The sequence below is a fragment of the Chlorocebus sabaeus genome, chromosome 5, assembly GCF_047675955.1.
Source record: "Chlorocebus sabaeus isolate Y175 chromosome 5, mChlSab1.0.hap1, whole genome shotgun sequence".
In the NCBI taxonomy this organism is placed as follows: Eukaryota; Metazoa; Chordata; class Mammalia; order Primates; family Cercopithecidae; genus Chlorocebus; species Chlorocebus sabaeus.
Window position 1 is genome coordinate 14,143,121 of NC_132908.1, and position 20,503 is coordinate 14,163,623.

Below are 20,503 nucleotides of genomic sequence, written 5' to 3' on the forward strand. Positions count from 1 at the left end.
TGTCTCGAAAAGAAAAAAAAAAGAAAAAAGAAACTATGAATAAACAAAATAAAAACATAAAACTATTAAATACCAAGGACTACCTCAAAATCCAGAAGGCAGTAACATAAGCCTTCTACCACTCCTTGAAACTAGGAGGTCGAACTGTAGCATGCGACTAGGTTCTCTGCAAGAGAGAAACTGGGCGAAATTACTGCTGACAGCTGCTATTCTTGTTTTTAAGACAATTAAAAAAAAATTACTCAAACTATTCTCTTGGCAACTCATTAGCAAAAGTCTAACCGTTTCTGTGAATTGGCCACAAATTAAGCTTTAGCCGCCAATGCAGAACTAAAGATCAGCAAACAATTGAGGGAGTAACACACACAATACAAAAGAATCAGACACCTCTAACATTATCAAAATCCTCCACCCTTACCACAAAGCTTCAGACACAGATTACGTAAGTACAAGCACACGAAGATCAAAGGTTATTCTATGATGACACAGTGGCTTGCCTTGGACTGTGGCTTATCTAAGTCATTCCCTAGTAGTCCGGTGAATATAAATGGGTTGCAAAACAATGCTGCTATTAACCCATTTTATGCAGCTATGCTCAAGAAAACAAAGTATGATATTCAAAAATGCACGCAAGCAGTCCTAAAGGTGATTCAGGAATACTTTGGATGGAGACTCAAACCTCCGGGAACTGAAAAGATCATTATAGTTCCTTCAAATTCTACATTACCAAATCTATAAAATCACAGATTTGATTCACAAAGGAAAGGAAATACCTAGTTTTGCTACTGAGGCAGCAGGTTTTCCAGTCCTAAAACTGATGGCAGAGGAGGAGCATGAATCAGACAGGTGACCACTTTAAGAAGCAGTTAGCAAAAAATGGTCACACCCAGTGTTGGAGCCAGTGCAGCGCAAGGCATGCATGTACTGACAAGAGCTCCAACCACGAAGGAAGGTTGTGAGTAAACCACGACAGATCTGGCTGGTAGGCCACTGAAGGCTGTCTACATGACACTGACCACGAGTTTTAAAGTATTTGAAAATTCCTTATCGGGTGTGTGTGTGTATATATATATATAATTCTTTTAAAAATATTATAAGTTATGGGATACATGTGCAGGACATGCAGGTTAAATACGTATCTTTTAAATTGAGACAGGGTCTATGTTGCCCAAGCTAGACTCAAACTCTTGGTCTCAAGTGATCCTCCCACCTCAGCCTCATAAATGGCTGGAACGACAGGTGCACACCACCGCACCTGGCTTTTTTTTTTTTTTAAGTTATACAATTATATAACTAGTATAATCTCAATCTGCAAATGAAGAACATTGATCTCAATTAGTAAATGAAATAGACACAGAACACAAACTAGCAGGAAACTAAGAGGACAGCTTTTTTTCTTCTGGGCTGAGGAATTATCAGTGGGATTTTTGTGTTTTAAAAAGAAAAAAAAAAATTAAGTACAAAAATTCCTAACTAAAATCACATTTATCATGGCCTGTTCAGCCTCAGTTGCTCCTCTCCTGTCTGGAAGTTATGGGTCCCCCTGTACTGAGAATGGGAGGCAGATTTTTCCAAGTTCAGCTACTTGCCCTTGGCCACCACGGGGGCAGACCCTAAGCTTCCCACTACCTGCCCTACATACACAGGCCCTTTCTCCCGCGTGCCTTTTAACCTGAGCTGTCTCCACAGCCTCCCTGTGAAATGGTAAGCCTACAGTCCCAGCGGGAGCAGCTAGGGTCAAGGGTTTTCATCCTAAACCACTAGTCAAAGCCCTTGTGTATATAAGAGAAGCAATTGCTTGGGATACAACATTCCAGAAACATTTTTTTATAATACTCGAAGGGCTGATTAAATTATGGCTTTGCGTGATGGCATAGAGCCTGGTACAAAAAATGAGGTTGCTGTCTGAGGAAGAGCTTTGGGTACAGCGAATTTTCAAGGCAACAGGAACAACAGGCAGTGAAGACAGCCATGTGGCCGGAGATCAAAAGGACAACCTTCCCACGACTGCAGTGCAAAGCAAGCTGCTACCTGGGCATGGGGCTTGCCAGGCACAACTGGTCCCACACACCGTGATCACCGTCAGGAAAACGAGTGAATCAGCATCTCAGGGTGAGGAGACGCCTCAGAGGTGTATGGACACAGGGGCTTAGTTTGCATAATGATGCATACACAGGACTGGATGATCTAGACAGACTTCTAACGTCATGACATGTCTTAATAAAGAAGAACAGAGTTTATTCTGGTCTCTCTTCCTAGCAAAAGGAAAAACCTCAAGCCCCCAAACTCTTTATCCTTCCTCCTAAGAACTCAGTATTTTCACTCCCTGAGTGAAAATTTGCATTTGTGTCCATCTGCTTTCTGCTTCCATCAAGACTACACTTCCGATTTCTTAAAAAAGAGATTTCCAAATAAAATTGTACCCCTCTCCTACCACTAGACTGGGATACAGAAATGTTGAATACAATCTCATCTCAACACAATTTAAGCACAGAATTAATTTGCAGCTCACCCCAAGTCCCAAGCCTTCTAAAGAGAAACTGAAACCTTTACCGACTGGCAGCTCTACTGTACTTGCAAATGGTCTTGGTATTTTCTTTAGGGCGCAGAAGTAAAAGCACTTCATAAGAACCCGTATGCAAGGCTCATCATTATACATATTTATGTGCTATAAAAAACTAATTTTATCATCCAGGGTAGGAAGCATGCAGACATCTGTCACAAAATAAGCTCATTTATTTTGCTCACTAAAGCTCCTGTGTAAAATAAGGGTAACCACTGGCTAGATGGGAGTGACTGTGGCATCAGTTATTTTAATTTCACTCAGGTGGGGGGAATACAGTTTTCAATCTAGCTGCTTGCTGTTTTGACAAACAGAGCGTTACTCAACATTTGTCCTGAAGCCAACTCATGTCCTTTCTTAGATACATACAACACTAAAACAAAGGCAAAAGAAAAGGAAGAAAAAAACAAAACCAGCAGCTCATTTCAACAGTCTCCATCAAATGAAGCATATCAAATTACATCAACTAAAAACATTAAATTAAGCATTATACAAAGGCAATGCCTGCAGGGCCTATAAAACAACACACTGTAAAGTGTCAGAGGAAACAAGCCCCACACAATCCAATGGTCTAAGTCAACATCTTTTAGAGACTGTGCTCAGGCCAAACATTAAGACAAAAGGAAATCTTCTTTCAAAGAGACTAACATTGTCTCTTAAAAAGATATGCAACCAACTATAGCATTGTCCCTTATAGAGACTGTGTGCTATGGAGGAAGAATCCCTTCTGAGTGGAGCACAAGCTTGATGATCCTTGACTCTGCCACTCCCGGGGCCCTAGGCAGATGTCTCGGCTTTAAAATGGGCACATTTTTCCCTACCTGTGAGGACTGCCTTTAGAAAAAATAGTCAGTGCAGGTGACATACTGTGCATAGTGGAAGGTGTTCAAAGGATAAGCTATTTGATAGGTAGCCCAAATTTCTTAGAGTATACTGCTAATCCTTGAACACTGCAATTAAGTGCTAAACAGTCTTGGAAATAACTATTGCCCACTTGCTCCTAGCCAGGACCAATGCAAAACTGGAAATAGCTAAGACTGCTGACTTTACTACTAACATGCCTACAGTGGGCTGAATGGTGGCCTCCAAAAAGATATGTACACTTTCTACTCCCCGAAACGTCTGCGTGCTGCCTTAGTTGGAAAAGGAATCTTAGTAGATGTTATTATATTAAGGACCCTGAGATGAGATTATCTGGGATTGCACAAGTGGGGCCTCACTGCCATCACACATGTCTTCATAAGAGAGAGGCAGAGACAGGACACACACACACAGAGGAGGAGGAGGAGGCAACGTGACCATGGGGACAGAGACTGGTGTGATGTGGCCCTAAGCAGAGGGATGCCAAAGAATGCCGGCAGCCACTGGAAGTCAGAGGAGGCAAGGGACGGATTCTTCCCCAGAGCCTCTGGAGGGAGCTCGGCAATGCTGATGACTTGATTTGAAACTTCTGGCCTCCAGAACCATGAGAGATGTATTCACCTAAAACACTTGGTATTTTAAGCCACCAAGCTTGTAGTAACTTGTTACAGCGGCCACAGAACACTAATCCAATACCCTATTACAGAGGAGGCAAGCTGCTTAAATATACATCCAAGGGTTGACTGATTTCCTTCTACCTCAACAAGTTACTTTTTAAATTATAATAATAAACAAGTTGTTAAGCCAGAGAGAAATGTACTTTAAAGTAACCAGAGCAAGCACAAGAACAGCTCAGCTCAGCACATGGACTGCCCCTGTAGTGCTGCAGAGCTAGCATACCAAGTACAGGTTGCTGGGTGGGTGGCCTGTAAGGTTTCTTTAAAAAGCAGCCTTTTGATGCTGCCACAGAAGTGGCAATCAAGATTACAAGGCAGAAATTAGATAAGGCAGTATCAACTTGAGGCAAGCAGTCCCTTCCTCGAAGTAGCACTTGTTTCCAGTCCTAAAAAACCAGACTCAAGGCTTCACAGTAATTTAATGTGCCCTGTCTTTTGCCTTTGTGAAAATCAGTAAGTGTATTAAACTTTGAGGGTAATCAAACCAAGCCAATTCATGGAGATTCTTTTTATCATAGTAACTTGGGGAGCCAAAAACAAAATAAACAAGACTTTGAGGCAAAATAAATGGGTTTGGTTAAAGTATGTGAGGAAGAAAAAATGCATCTTGTGTATTGGGGAAAATATATTTTGTGAACTAGGGAAAAACTGGCTTCACGTCTTCTGGATTCTGGGAGGCTGCTCAAAGCATCTGCAGTGCTATAATTTTACTCCTCCATGGCACCTGACTCCAAAATTTACATAATCCAGAAGAGGTTGAAAATGGGGACTCCATTTTTTTTAAAAGACATATTTCCTGGGCTCTTTATGATTAAAGAGTAGTATCAACAATCACACCACTGTTCACATGCAGCCAGTTTATGATACACTGTGCTCCCTATTCCAGGATCCAGACCCATTTTTGATAAAAGCTACAGGGCAGAGGATATCATATTTTAAAAGATTTATTACTCCTTTATGTAAGCATTTTAATACAAAATTAAAGAATAAGTACTACCAAGTTCTTGGGAAAGCCAGCCAATAAGAAAGGGGCCTATGATCACCAATGCTATAAGTGGCCTCCTTCCTGCCTTCCCTGACCTCGGTTCTGGCACCACCAGGGGCTTCTGGGAAAGGGTTGAGAAGGGATGTGCCCGGCACAGGCAGACAAATGGAGGAGGCTGTGTTCTCGACCCTACTGCCTCACAAATCAGCCTCACCAGCGTCAGAAGGCTCAACACAAATTAGTGCAAATAACACACAGGGCAGGTATTTTCTTCTCACTTACAACCCAACTTTGCAGCAAGACCTTTAAAATTAAGATGCAAAGACAGGTATAAAGTGTTTTCTTAGTAAGATATCTAAATTGCCATTATTAAAAAGTTTTTATTAGCATCATGTATGTGGGCCACTTTGCCTCTATCAACACAGAGACTGTCACCCAAGGGTCCTCAGCTCAGAACACACCGCCTGCTGTGTTTCTCCACCATCACCCTTTCATAAAATGAAAAACTACCCAGCACCGTGGGAGGCCGAGATGGGAGAATCTCTTGGGTCCAGAAGTTCAAGACCAGTCAACATGGCAAGACCCCATCTCTACGAAAAACTTAAAAAATAGCTGGGTATGGTACCATGCACCCGTACTCCCTGCTACTTGGAGAGTGGGGCAGGAGGATCCCTTGGGCCCAGGATGCAGTGAGCCATGTTTGCTCCACTGCACTCCAGCCTGGGTGACAGAGCCAGACTCTGTCTCAAAAAAATAATTAAAAAATTGCCGGGTGCTGGCTCATGCCTGTAATCCCAGCACTTTGGGAGGCTGAGGTGGGCGGAGATCGAGACCATCCTGGCCAACATGGTGAAACCTGTCTCTACTAAAAATACAAAAAATTAGCAGGGCATAGTGGCATGTGCCTGTAGTCCCAGCTACTCAGGAGGCTGAGACAGGGGAATCGCTTGAACCTGGGAGGCGGAGGTTGCAGTGAGCCGAGATGGCACCACTGCACTCCAGCCTGGCAACAGAGCAAGACTCCATCTCAAAAAAAAAAAAATTAAAAAAAAAAAAATGCTGGGAGTAGTGGCTCACATCTGTAAACCCAACACTTTGAGAGGCTGAGGTGGGCAGATCACTTGAGGCCAAGAGATCGAGACCAGTCTGGCTAACATGGTTAAACCCTGTCTCTACTAAAAATACAAAAATTTGCCAGATATGGTGGCATAAGTCTGTAATCCCAGCTACTCAGGAGGTTGAGACATGAGAATTGCTAGAGCCTCAGAGGTGGAGGTTGCAGTGAGCCAAGATCATGCCACTGCACTCCAGCCTGGGCGACAGAGGGAGACTCTGTCTCAAAAAATATATATTTTTTTAAAAAAAAAAAAGAATTAAAAAAAAGAAATGAAATGAGAAACAATATTTCCATTATTTTCTTCAAGTTCACTGCAGTGTAAGTCACAGTAACAACCACCCTCTCTGCACACCTACTACGTGCCACAACCAACACTAAGCAGCCTTATCAGTGCTGCTGCCCAACCAGGTGGAGATTATGATCTCCAGCTGACAGACTGAGAAACCTAGCTTTGGCAAGACAAATCTCCCACCCGGTGGCATCAACCCAACTGACCCACCCTGAAGCCTCAGCTCTTTCCCTTATACTCCTGCTGCCTTATATGTATAAGCCACCCTAGCTGAGATGTTGCACAGATACACATCTATGTATCTTAAAGTTTATGTGCCCAAGGTGTGATCTAAACATAAGGCAATAATACAATTACAAAAGTGCTCCAGGTGATGCAAAATATCATTGTTTTAATAAATTAAAATGTCAGTGAAGCAATGAGTTGCTCAAAAAGAAACAACTCACAAAAGGACAAATTCATAGCAGATTAGAGGTAACCAGGAGCTGAGGAGAGGGAGAAGATAGGGTGTTACTGCTTGCTGGTTACAGAGTTTCTGTTTGGAGTGATGAAAAAGTTCTGGAAACAGTGGCTACGGTTGAACAATATTGTGAATGTAATTAATGCCATCAAACTGTACATTTTAAATGGTTAAATGGCAAAAGTTGTTGTATATTTTACCAAATTAAAAAAAATTAATAATGTTAATATCCCAAAAACCACTGAACTATATACTTTAAATAAGTAAACTATACGGCATGTGAATTTATATCTCAATAAAGTGGTTTTGAAATAGGAAAGACGAGGGCAGGTGCTATGGCTCACACCTGTAATCCCAGCACTTTGACAGGCCGAGGCGAGCGGATCACGAGGTCAGGAGTTCAAGACCAGCCTGGCCAACATGGTAGAATCCCGTCTCTACTGAAAATACAAAAATCAGAAGGGTGTGGTGGCATGTGCCTGTAATCCCAGCTACTCGGGAGGCTGGGGCAGAGAATTGCTTGAATCTGGGAGGCAATATCATATCACTGCACTCTAGCTTGGGTGGCAGAGTGAGACTCTGTCTCAGAAAAAAAAAAGTAAAGAAAAAGGAAAGAGGGCCAGGCACTGTGGCTCACGCCTGTAATCCCACCACTTTGGGAGACAGAGGTGGGCGGATCATGAGGTCAAGAGTTCGAGACCAGCCTGTCCAACACGGTGAAACCCTGTCTCTACTAAAAGTACAAAAATCAGCCAGGCATGGTGGTGTGTACTTGTAGTCCCAGCTACTTGAGAGGCTGAGGCCGGAGGATCACTTGAACCTGGGAGTTGGAGGCCGCAGTGAGCCAAGATCGTGCCACTGCACTCCATCTTGGGCGACAAAGTGAGACTGTCTCAAAAAAAAAAAAAAAGAAAAGAAAAAAGAAAAAGGGAAGAGGCTGGGCAGCGTGGCTCATGCCTGTAATCCTAGCACTTTGGGAGGCTGAGGTAGGACTTGAGCCCAGGAGGTCAAGACCAGCAAGGGCAACATAGTGAGGCCCCCATCTCTATCAAAAAAAAAAAAAAAAAAAAAAAATTAGCCAGGCACGGTGGCATGCGCCTTTGGTAGCTACATGGGAGGCTGAGGCAGGACGATCACTTACACCCAGAAGGTTGAGGGTGCAGTGAGCCATGATGGCACCTCTGCACTCCAGCCTGGGTGACAGAGCAAGACTCTGTCTCAAGTGAAAGAAAAAGAGAAGAATTAAAGTTAAAATTTAAGAAAGGAAAGAAACAGCTTCTAATAGTTCACTTAGAAGATGTATTTCTTTACTTCCTTTTCCCAATAAAAGTCTAAAACAGGGCCAGGCGCGGTGGCTCACACCTGTAATTCCAACACTTTGGGAGGCCAAGGTGGGCAGTTCACTTGAGGTCAGGAGTTCAAGACCAGCCTAGCCAACTTAGTGAAAGCCCATCTCTACCAGAAATATACAAATTAGCTAGGAGCGGTGGTGAGCACCTGTAATCCCAACTATCAGGAGGCAGAGGCAGAGATTGCAGTGAGCCAAGATTGCACCACTGCACTCCAGCCTGGGCAACAGAGCAAGACTCCAACTCAAAAAAAAAAAAGTCTAAAACTGAAAACACAATACACAACTAAGAGTAAGAACTAACCATATGATTCAAAGGGGAGAAACAAAAAACAATAACGTATTCAATCTTCTCCCTGCATATTATTTAGTTACATGTAGGTTTTTTTTGGGGGGGGGTCTCCTCTGCTTTCTGGTCAAGCCACAATAATTCAAAACAAAGTCCTGTTTACTGGATGTACACAGTGCATCACACAGCATCTTCTACGAAAATAAAACAGCACTCCTTCTGTTCCCCACATCTAATCAGAGAAGCATCTCAAACTATGTTACCACAGCAGTGACAGCAGTGACAAGTTAACTGAGGCCTATCATGTACCAGGCACTGTGCATTTTACACACACACTCTTATTTCATCCTCACAACAACCCTATCAAACAGGTTCTAATATTCTCAATTTACAGATGAGGAAGCTGAGGTAAAGAGAGGGTGAGTAACTTGCCCAAGATCACACAGGTAATAAGGAGCAGAGCTGGGATTCAACTGTACTATACTACGTACGCTCCATGAGATCCTGAAGTGAAGCAATTCTTCGGGAGAAATCAATCAAATGGCTTTTTAAATATTTAAATTCAAATGGAAATGAATCCTGTGGAGTGTTGTGACACTGACAGCTATGCGCTTACCAACAGTAAAGCTATGTTAAAACTCGTGTTTATGTTGGGAAGCTGGAAGTCCCATGGAGGAGGGAGGTGGAATTACTGTAAGACTCAATTTAATACACAGCTCCTCTGTATGAGGGAGGGACAGGCCAGACAGCAGAAGGTTAAGCGAGGGCTTCCTTGCAGGTGATCAGGCAGCACCCTCCAGGGAGACAGCTGGACACACGGGGTCCCTTAAGAACCCACTGCGACCCTGCATGCTGTGCTGCTGGGCACGAATGGCAGTTGTGGTAGTAAGTAGCAAACAAAGTCTTGCTCTGTCCATTACTGGCGAGAGGGCTGCGAAGAAATCTTTTCTTTCTTTTTTTTGGTCACCCAAAATAAGTTGACACTGGGAAGAAATCTTTAATTCTTCAGTTTAAAATCTCTCTGATGTTAAATGTCAAGCACGTGCATATTACAAGAAAAACCCAATTTGCTACCAGCATGCAATTGTTTTCTATGGAGAAAAAGGGAAACCACTGGTGTGCTTTTATTTCAGGCACCATAGGTTCCTTCCTCTCCCCTCTGTACATACAACTGTTATGTATACCTATTCAACCCTCCATACACTGCTGCGTTATATTCACTAGAAAAACAAAACTTTAAAAAATGCTCCAAATCAAAGCCATCTTGCTTCTATTACATACCAATGTGACACAATCGTCATCTGATTTTTCACAAGCAAACACTAAAGGGTACGTACAAGCAAAAGTAAACACTTCACAATTGTTGCTACTACACTCCAATTTTATGTCCACAAGCTAACGAAGTTTCTTTTTCATTAAACTAAAACATAAAACACATTCTGCTACCACCTCTACCTTTATTGAATCTCCTATCATGTTAGGTCTTCTTATATTTTTTATATTATTTCTTTTTTTTCTTTTTTTTTTTTTTTTTTTTGGAGACAGGGTTTTGTTCTGTCGCCAGGCTGGAATGCAGTGCTGCAACCACGGATCACTGCAGCCTCAACCTCCTGGGCTCAAGCAATCCTCTTGCCTCAGCCCCCTGAGTAGCTGGGAATACAGACATGTGCCACTATCCTCAGCTAATTTTTTTTAAGAGATAGAGTCTCACTATGTTCCTCTGCCTGGTCTCAACTCCTGGCCTCAAGCGATCCACCTCCCTTGGCCTCCCAAAGTGCTAGGATTACAGGCATGAGCCACCATGCCCATCCTTATTTATTTATTTTTAATTAACAACTAAAAATTGTATATATTCATGTGTACAACATGTTCTGAAATATACATGCATTGTAAGATGCCTAAATCAGGCTAACATATCCATTACCTCACATACTCACTTTTTGCAGTGAAAACACTTAAAACCCACTCTTCTGGTAATTTTCAAGTTTACAATACACTGTTAGTAACTAAAGTCACCATGCTGTATAACAGATCTCTTGAATTTATTCCTGCTAACTGAAATGTTGTATCCTTTGACCAGTATCTCCCCAATCCTCCCCGCATCCCTTATATTTCAAGAAAAGGAAAATAATATATGCTGAGCACTTACTAAGTTCTAGGAACTACCCAAGTCCTTTCACATCTCACACAATCCTTATAACCGGAAGAGGATATGGTTTGGCTGTGTCCCCATTCAAATCTTATCTTGAATTGTAACTCTCACAATTCCCACATGTTGTGGGAGGAACGTGATGAGAGGTTATTGAATTACAGGGTGGGTCTTTCCTGTACTGTTCTTTTGATAGTGAATGAGTCTCAAGAGATCTGATGGTTTTAAAAACAGGAGGTGCCCTGCACAAGCTCTCTTGTCTGCTGCCATGTGAGATGTGCTTTTTACCCTCCACCACGACTGTGAGGCCTCCTCAGCCACATGGAACTGTAAGTCCAATAAACCTCTTTCTTTTGTAAATTGCCCAGTCTCAGCTATGTCTTTATCAGCAGCATGAAAATGGAAACTGGTACTGGGAGGGGGCACTGCTGAAAAGCTACCAAAAAATGTGGAAGTGACTTTGAAACTGGGTAACAGGCAGAGGCCAGAACAGTTTGGAGGGCTCACAAGAAGAAAGAAAAATGTGGGAAAGTTTGGAACTCCCTAGAGACTTGGTGAATGGCTTTGATCAAAATGCTGATAATGATATGGACAATGAAATCTAGGTTGAGGTGGTCTCAGATGGAGATGAGGAACTTGTTGGGAACTGGAGCACAGGTGACTCTTGTTATGTTTTAGCAGAAACTAGCAGCATTTTGCCCTTACCCTAGAGATCTGTAGAACTTTGAGCTTGAGAGAAATAATTTAGGGTATCTGGCATTAGAAATTTCTACGCAGCAAAGCATTTAAGAAGTGACTTGAGTGCTGTTAAAGGCATTCAGTTTTATGAGGGAAGCAGAACATAAAAGTTTGGAAAATTTGCAACCTGACAATGTGATAGAAAAGAAAATCCTGGCTGGGCGTGGTGGCTCATGCCTGTAGTCCCAGCACTTTGGGAAGCCAAGGTGGGCAGATCACGAAGTCAGGAGTTCGAGACCAGCCTGACTGACATGGTGAAATCCCATCTCTACTAAAAATACAAAAATTAGCCATGTGTGGTGGCACATGCCTGTAATCCCAGCTACTCAGGAGGCTGAGGCAGGAGAATCACTTCAACCCAGGAGGCGGAGGTTGCAGTGAGCCGAGATTTCACCACTGCACTCCAGCCTGGGCAACAGAGCGAGACTCCGTCTCAAAAAAGAAAAGAAAAGAAAAGAAAATCCCATTTTCTGAGGAGAAATTAAGCTGGCCGCAGAAATCTGCATAAGGAACGAGCAGCCAAAGACTACGGGGAAAATGTCTCCCAGGCACGTCAGAGGTCTTCAAGACAGGCCCTCCCATCACAGGCCCGGAAGTTTAGGAGGAAAAAATGGTTTCATGGGCCAGGTCCAGGCGCCCTCTGCTGTGTGCAGTCCAGGGGCTTGGTGCCTTGCCTCCCAGCTGCTCCAGCCATGACTAAAAGTGGCCAAGGTACAGCTCAGGATGTTGCTTCAGAGGGTGGAAGCCCCAGGCCTTGGCAGCTTCCATGCAGCACTGAGCCTGCAGGCACACAGAAGTCAAGAATTGAGGTTTGGGGACCTCTACCTAGATTTCAGATGTATGGAAATGCGTGGATGCCCAGAAAGAAGTCTACTGCAGGTGCGGGCCCTCATGGAGAACTTCTGCTAGGGCAGTGAGGAAGGGAAATGTGGGGTCGGAGCCCCCACACACAGTCCCTACTGGGGCACCACCTAGCGGAGCTGTAATAAGAGGGCCACTGTCCTTCAGACCCCAAAATGGTAGATCCACCAACAGCTTGCACCATGCATCTGGAAAAGCCACAGACACTCAACACCAGCACATGAAAGGAGCTGGGAGGGAGGTTGTACCCCTGTAAAGCCACAGGAGCAGAGCTGCCCAAGACCATGGGAACTTGCCTCCTGCATCAGCGTAACCTGAACGTGAGACATGGAGTCAAAGGAGATCATTTTGGAGCTTTAAGATTTGACTGCCTTGATGGATTTCAGACTTGTGTAACTTGCCCAAGATCACACAGGTAATAAGGGCCTGTAGCCAATGACTCCCATTTGGAATGGCTGTATTTATCCCTGACCTGTATCCCCATTGTATCTAGGAAGTAACTAACTTGCTTGTGATTTTACAGGCTCATAGGTGGAAGGGAGACTTGCCTTGACTCAAATGAGAGTTTGGACTGTGGACTTTTAAGTTAATGCTGAAAAAAGACTTTGGAGGACTGCTGGGAAGGCATGATTGGTTTTGAATTGTGAGGACATGAGATTTGGGAGGGGCTGAGGGTGGAATTATATGGTTTGGCTGTGTACCCACCCAAATCTCATCCTGAATTTTAACTCCCACAATTCCCACATGTTGTGGGAGGAACCCAATGGGAGGTGACAGAATTATGGGGCAGGTCTTTCCTGCACTGTTCTCGTGATAGTGAATGAATCTCACAAGATCTGATGGTTTTAAAAATGGGAGTTTCCCTGCACGAGCTCTCTTCTTTTGTCTGCTGCCATCTGAGACGTGGCTTTCACCTTCTGCCATGACTGTGAGGTCTCCCCAACCACATGAAACTGTAAGTCCAATAAACCTATTTATTTTGTAAATTGCCCTGTCTTAGGTATGTCTTTATTAGCAGCATGAAAATGGACCAATACAGAAGATGAATTGTTTTATCCCCATTTTACACGGGAGAAAACATTTGTCTAAGAGCATATCATTCCTTGTCTCACTGGTAGCTCAGAAAGACCATAAAGCAGTGTCATTCCAGGAAGGCCTAGATTTCCAGTGGAACCCTGTTCAGATTCAAAACAAGGCAGCAGTCCTGTAGAGTAAACTGCAGGCATCTAGTTCATCTTAACATATTCCACTGCTTACTGAAAATAGCCAAAAGAGACCCGCTCATTCTTCCTCTTTCTAAGAACTGAGGTAAACAGAAAAAACCTTCCCAAAAACCTTCATAAAAGGGTCAAGGTGTCTTGACAAAACCAAAGACAGTTAACAAAACATAAGGCAAATGTCTGGTTTTGTGCTTTCTGTTGTACAATAAAAAGCAAAAGCAGAGAGTATTTTCAGCTCTTAGATTTTAGATCTGGATTTGACCAAAGGATCTTAACATTAAATCTGGTTTTCAATGCATTGATTAAAACTGACCAAGGTTATAAAAGGAGGTAAATCATTTCCTGACGAGAGCCTCCAATATAAACAAAGAGTATATTCCACACAGGCTGTCATTAGCAGTGGCGTAATCCTCATTTCCAAGGCTCAATTCTCTCATGACTTTCCTCCTGATTCCAAAAAAGCAAAGAGGACTATGGGAGGTGCCCAGGCCATGAAAAAGACAAAATGGCACCACACAAAGCCCTCATCGGACATTCTTCTAGACCAGTATGGCTTATAAAAACACCTCATATCACATTCAGTCTTTGCATACTGATTAAGCAACAGTGGTCTCAGGATTTCCTCAATAGTTGACTTGATAAAGCTTCCCAAAATGGCATAACTGATGCTACTAAATGTTAATTTAGAATAATGCAGAAATAAGTGAAGTTTATTTCCCCTCGAGGTTTACTTTTTAAATGTTAAGTCTAGTGAGAGCAAAATAATATATGATTTGTATATGTGGGCAGTTTAATGTCCACCCAAATTTATGTTATGAGTATGCATGTTTGGTAAAGGTTACATTTAGAAAAGTGTGGTGTCAAAATAAATTAATCTTCAGAAAATCTTGCATATTTTTCTAAAATCATCAGCTTGAGATAATGTTGGGGGCAACTACTGAATGTTTTCCTACAAGGGTAACCATGAAAAATGACAAAAAGCAAGGTTGAATATCCTAAATCACCTGCAAGTAAGTAAAGACAAGGTCAATATTAACACAGAAAGAGATGTCAAAAGAAGCAATTGTTTTTCCTTTTTTCTTTTTGGTCTCCTGTTCCCAGATTCAAGTGATCCTCCTGCCTCAGCCTCCCGAGTACCTGGGACTACATGTGTGTGCCCCCCCTACACCCAGCTAATTTTTGTATTTTTGGTAGAGATGGGGTTTTGCCACATTGTCCAGGCTGCTCTCAAACTCTGGGCTCAAGCAACCCTCCCTTCTCACCTTCCCAAAGTAGTGGGATTACAGGCATGAGTCACTGCACCCGGTCCAGAAAACTCACTTTACTTACTTACTTACTTATGTATTTATTTTTGAGATGGAGTCTCACTCTTGTTGCCCAGGCTGGAATGCAGTGGCACGATCTCAGCTCACTGCAACCTCTGCCTCCTGGGTTCAAGCAATTCTCCTGCCTCAGCCTCCCCAGTAGCTGGGAATACAGACACCGTCACCATGCCCAGCTAATTTTTGAATTTTTAGTACAGACTGGGTTTCGCCATGTTGGCCAGGCTGGTCTCGAACTCCTGACCTCAGGTGATCCGCCTACTTCGGCCTCCCAAAGTGCTGGAATTACAGACATGGGCCAACGCATCTGGCCATAAAACCTGCTTTCTAAGTGGGTTAAGAATGAATGCCTATACTTAACCAAGTTATTCCAATAAATAATAATAATAACAGGCCAAGTATGGTGGCTCACGCCTGTAATCCCAACACTTTGGGAGGCCGAGGCAGGTGGATCACCTGAGGTCAGGAGTGTGAGACCAGCCTCGCCAACATGGTGAAACCCTGTCTCTACTAAAAATACAAAAATTAGCAGGGTGTGGTGGTGCAAGCCTGTAGTCCCAGCTACTCGGGAGGCTGAGGCAGAAGAATCACCTGAACCTAGGAGGTGGAGGTTGCAGTGAGCTGAGATCGCACCACTGCACTACAGCCTGGATGACAGAGTGAGACTCTGTCTCACAAAAAAAAAAAAAAAAAAGAGTAATAAAAACAGTTCTTATTTTATTTCAAATCTTGCAGGAATATTTTTCCTTCAGTGATGAAGAAAATATTCTTTCTTTACAGATTGGAAAAAAATAGACCAAAAAATCACAGAAGGATTCCCGAATCCCACCTCCTATTCAACTATTCTTGGTATGCATCTAGGTTTTGGCAAAAAAAAACTGAATGGACAGATTTCCCAATTTAAAATAAAGCTATGTATTTTCTGTCTAGTTCTTTTCGGTAATAGTCCTGCACAGTATTAGCAATATTAGATTGATCAACAAATACAGAAAGTCTCAGTTAGCATTTTTTTTCCTTTTCTTTGAGAGGGAGTCTCACTCTGTTGCCCAGGCTGGAGTGCAGTGGTGTGATCTTGGCTCACTGCAGCTTCCGCCTCCTGGTTTCAAGCGATTCTCCTGCCTCAGCCTCCCAAGTAGCTGGGAATACTTTTAGTACTGTACTTTTAATACAGACTGGGTTTCACCATGCTGGCCAGGCTAGTCTCGAACTCCTGACCTCAAGTGATCTGCCCGCCTTGGTCTCCCAAAGTGCTGGGATTACAGGCGTGAGCCACCATACCCAGCCAGCTAAGTTTTTAAATCAAAGTTTATTTTGATTGCTCTGAATGTTGGTCACACACATGACTGATAAACTAGATGCAGCCCACATCTAACCCAGTTTGTATCCAACATCTGATTTTATAAGGAGCTGACCTTAGTGGAGAAGCAGGATCACTGTTTTAATATTTACACTGTGTAAATATTTACAAATGACTACTCAGGAGACTGAGGTGGAAGGATCACTTGAGATCAGGAGGTGGAGGCTGCAGTGAGCTGAGATCATGCCACTGTGCTCCAGCCTGGGCAAAAGAGCAAGACCCTGCCTCAAAATAATAATAATAATAATGATAATAATAATACAAATGAGTCAACATCTCTCAGTTGAAAAATGCTGCAGAACAATGACTTTAACATCAAGTACATAAAAACGTAAGGAACAATCATAATCAGACCTATATTTAGCTGGCCACGGTGGTTCACACCTGTAATCCCAGCACTTTGGGAGGCTGAGGCAGACAGATAACCTGAGGTAGGGAGTTCGAGAGCAGCCTATTCAGAATGGTGAAACCCCATCTCTACTAAAAATATAAAAATTAGCCAGGTGTGGTGGTATATGCCTGTAGTTCCAGCTACTCCAGAGGCTGCGGCAGGATTGCTTGAACCCAGGGGGCAGATATTGCAGTGAGCTGAGATTGTGCCACTGCACTCCACACTCCAGCCTGGGTGACACAGTGAGACTCCATCTCAAAAAAAAAAAAAAAAAAAAAACCAAAAAACTATACTTAACATCACCTGTGGGTTCCATGATCTATGGCATAGGCTACATTTCCAAAGACAAACACTGCCCCCAAAAATAAAAGAGCTAAGAAAATCATGTTTTACTCTTAAGGAACTAGAAACAGCAAGGACTTGTGGTTAGCAGAATTAATTTTCCACACAGAAAAATTCGCCTTAATTTCCAATATACACTATACTGTTACATATACATTTATCTCTGAACTTTCACAGAAAACAAGAAAAAAGATTTAAAAAAAATTAGAAGGCATAATATGCTAAAATTCACAAACTCAGACAACAACTCAGCACCTCAGGAATCCAGATGTTTAGAACTGACATGGGTGTCTGCAGCACGCCACCAAAGCACAAGCATTTATATAGACATCTGAAGGAGACAGTACAGTATTCTTACCCAGCAAAGCAATGATAGGACTGTTAACAACTGCACAGAATGTAAGGAAATGATGTAACCAACACAACACTGAAATAGTGATTTCTTTTGGTGTTAGTGATAGTCATGGGCTGCCTTGTTCTATGTCTGGCTTGCGCAGAACCTCTAGAACAAACCCTGCCTTAGAGCTCAGGGAGAGATGATGCTTTAGGGTTCTGGCACAGAACCAAACTGTAGTCTGCTCAAGGATCACATCCTTAACTTCAATCTCAGCTTTGCTAAGCAAGCACAAAACACACTTTGAAGTAACAACCTTGAGATTGTTTAAACATGGTCTGAACTTAAGACTTCTCCCTAAATCACTCTAACTGCTTACAACAATGAGGATACAAGAGCAAGCCTTTACTTCATTAAGTCCATTCAGATGAGGGCTCAGGATGTAATTGCAATCAAAACTTCACGGATTCCTTTTTTTTTTTTTCTTTTTGAGATGGGGTCTCACTCTGTCACCCAAGGCAGGAGTGCAGTGGTGCGATCACGGTTCACTGCAACTTCTACCTCCTGGGTTCAATCTATTGTCCTGCCTCAGCCTCCCAAGTAGCTGGGATTACAGGTGCCTGCCACCATACCCAGCTAGTTTTTGTATTTTCAGTAGAGACAGGGTTTCACCACATTCGCCAGGCTGGTCTCAAATTCCTGGCCTCAAGTGATCCGCGAACCTTGGCCTCCCAAACTGCTGGGATTACAGGCATGAGCCACAGCGCCCAGGCCAAAACTTCATGGATTTCTTAAAAATCATTTATAGAACCAACACCTTCTTAGACACAATATTATTCAATCAGATAATAATGCAAGCATAAATAATAATCTCACCTGTCAAATTTGTTAGGGGTTGGGTGGAACCATACATAAACATCTACTTCATAGGAAACTTTTTTTTTTTTTTTTGAGACAGAGTTTTGCTCTGTTGCCCAGGCTGGAGTGCAGCGGCGCAATCTCAGCTCACTGCAACCTCTACCTCCTGGGTTGAAGCAATTCTCCCACCTCAGCCTCCCAAGGATTACAGGCACCTGCCACCACACCTGGCTAATTTTTGTATTTTTAATAGAGACAAGGTTTCACCATACGGCCAGGTTGGCCTCGAACTCCTGACCTCAAGTGATCTGCCCACCTCAACCTCCCAAAGTGCTGGGATTACAGGCGTGAGCCACCGCGCCCAGTCCCTCACAGAAAATTTAAATGCCAGAACTACCAGTTCTTTTCCTTGGAAGAGATGCAGTACATCTAGCAATGTTCTCTCTTTTTTTTTAAGCCTATATTTTTAATACATTTGTTCCCCAAAAGGTCAATTTCTGCTTTCAAAAAACATCTGAGTCACTCGAGATGAAAAATATTTTATCTAAAAATGTGCTATAGCTCCCAATAACTCCAAACTGACATCCCAAAATATGAGGCTGTTCGACAATGACAGAACTTGGGAACTGGAACTCTCTGATTACTTACTTATTAAAAAAAGGTTCAATGAGTTTTGATCTGGCAGACACATGAATTTTTGGAGGGCTGAGAAAAGAACCTAATGAAGAAAAGAGAGGCATTATTATTATTCATAGTCACATAGACAACGCCTGAAAGTTCAGACCAAAACATATTTAAATTAACAGCATGGTTCAACAAAGGTGAGAGGTATTCTCTTTTTTTTTTTTTGAGTCGGAGTTTCACTCTTGTTGCCCAGGCTGGAGTGCAATGGCGTGATCTCGGCTCACTGCAACTTCCGCCTCCCGGGTTCAAGTGATTCTCCTGCCTCAGCCTCCTGAGTACCAAGGATTACAGACATGCGCCACCATGCCCGGCTAATTTTGTATTTTTAGTGAAGACAGGGTTTCTCCACATTGGTCACACTGGTCTCAAACTCCTAACCTCAGGTGATCCACCCACCTATGCTGGTCTCAAACTCCTAACCTCAGGTGATCCACCCACCTCGGCTTCCCAAAGTGCTGGGATTACAGGCATGAGCCGCCGCACCTGGCCCGTGAAAGGTGTTCTTATGGACCAAGTACCGTACCACAGGAAGTGTCAGTGGTTTTTCTTGCAGATTTCCCCCTCCCCTCATCTCCTCCCACTCCTACCTCAAAACCCTCCCACTTCTAACTGGGTGAGTGGATCCCAAGGAAATGGTAGTGCTATAGGTTCAATGTTTGTGTCCCCCTAAAATGCATATGTTGAAGCCTAATCCCCAATATGATGGTGTTTGGAAGTGAGACCTTTGGGAAGTGATTAGGTCATAGAGGGAATTAGTGCCCTTATAAGAAGGGTCAGGAGGCCGGGTGTAGTGGCTCAAGCCTGTAATTCCAGCACTTTGGGAGGCTGAGGTAGGAGGATCACTTGAGCCCAGAAATTCTAGACCAGCCTGGTTAACATAGCAAGTCCCTGTCTCTATAAAAAAATTAAAAAGTTAGCCGGGCATGGTGATGCACACCTGTAATCCTGGCTACTTGGGAGGCTAAGGTGGGAGGATCTCTTGAGCCCAGGAGTTCAGGGTTGCAGTAAGCTACGATTGTATCATTGTACTTCCAGCCTGGGTGACAGAGTGAGACCCTGACTCTTTTTTTTAAAAGAGTTGGCACAGCTTCTGCTCTCTCGGCTCTCCACCATGTAAGGACATGAGAAGGCAGCCATCTGCAAACCAGGAAGTGGGCTCTCACCAGACACTAGGTCTGCTGGCAACTGGGTCTTGGACTTCCCAGCCTCCAGAACATGAGAAATAAATGCCTGTTGTTTAAGCCCCACAGTCTACGGTAATTTATTATAGCAGCCTAAGCCAGGAGACAGGTAAGATCCACCCTAGATCAATGCGTGTTTGACTGAAACACATGCAATGCGTACCTAGGTAATTGGCCATGGAGATGAAGCACAGCCCTGTGATGTAGGCATCGTAACCTGCCTCGTGGAGTTGTTCAGAGGCTGTGTCATAACTTGGAAAACCTTCAGCACTTTCTAAGAAAAAAAGGAAAAAGTTTTCCTCAAAACAAAGACTAGTAAGCACACTGCCCTACCAATCCAAATTGCATTAGTATATGCTAGAGAAATATCCTAAATAGGCAGAAAAAAAGCTATCTGTTTCTTAATTCTCTCCATATGAGACCTTAAAATATAAGATAACAGAGTCCCTGAAAAGGAGGACTTTGATCTAGGATACA

General features: G+C 43.1%; 1 protein-coding gene across 3 annotated transcripts in view; it reads right to left on the reverse strand.

Moving 5' to 3' along the window:
- The window catches only part of PARN (poly(A)-specific ribonuclease), a 198,906-nt gene that overhangs the window by 134,724 nt on the left and 43,679 nt on the right, over positions 1 to 20,503 (reverse strand). For all 3 annotated transcript variants that reach the window (XM_007986336.3, XM_037989833.2, XM_037989834.2), the window contains 2 exons: positions 20,190 to 20,300; positions 18,810 to 18,879 (listed from right to left, as the gene is read on the reverse strand). In XM_007986336.3, the coding sequence (XP_007984527.1) occupies positions 18,810 to 18,879; positions 20,190 to 20,300 (181 nt within the window). The remainder of the gene's footprint in view (positions 1 to 18,809; positions 18,880 to 20,189; positions 20,301 to 20,503) is intronic.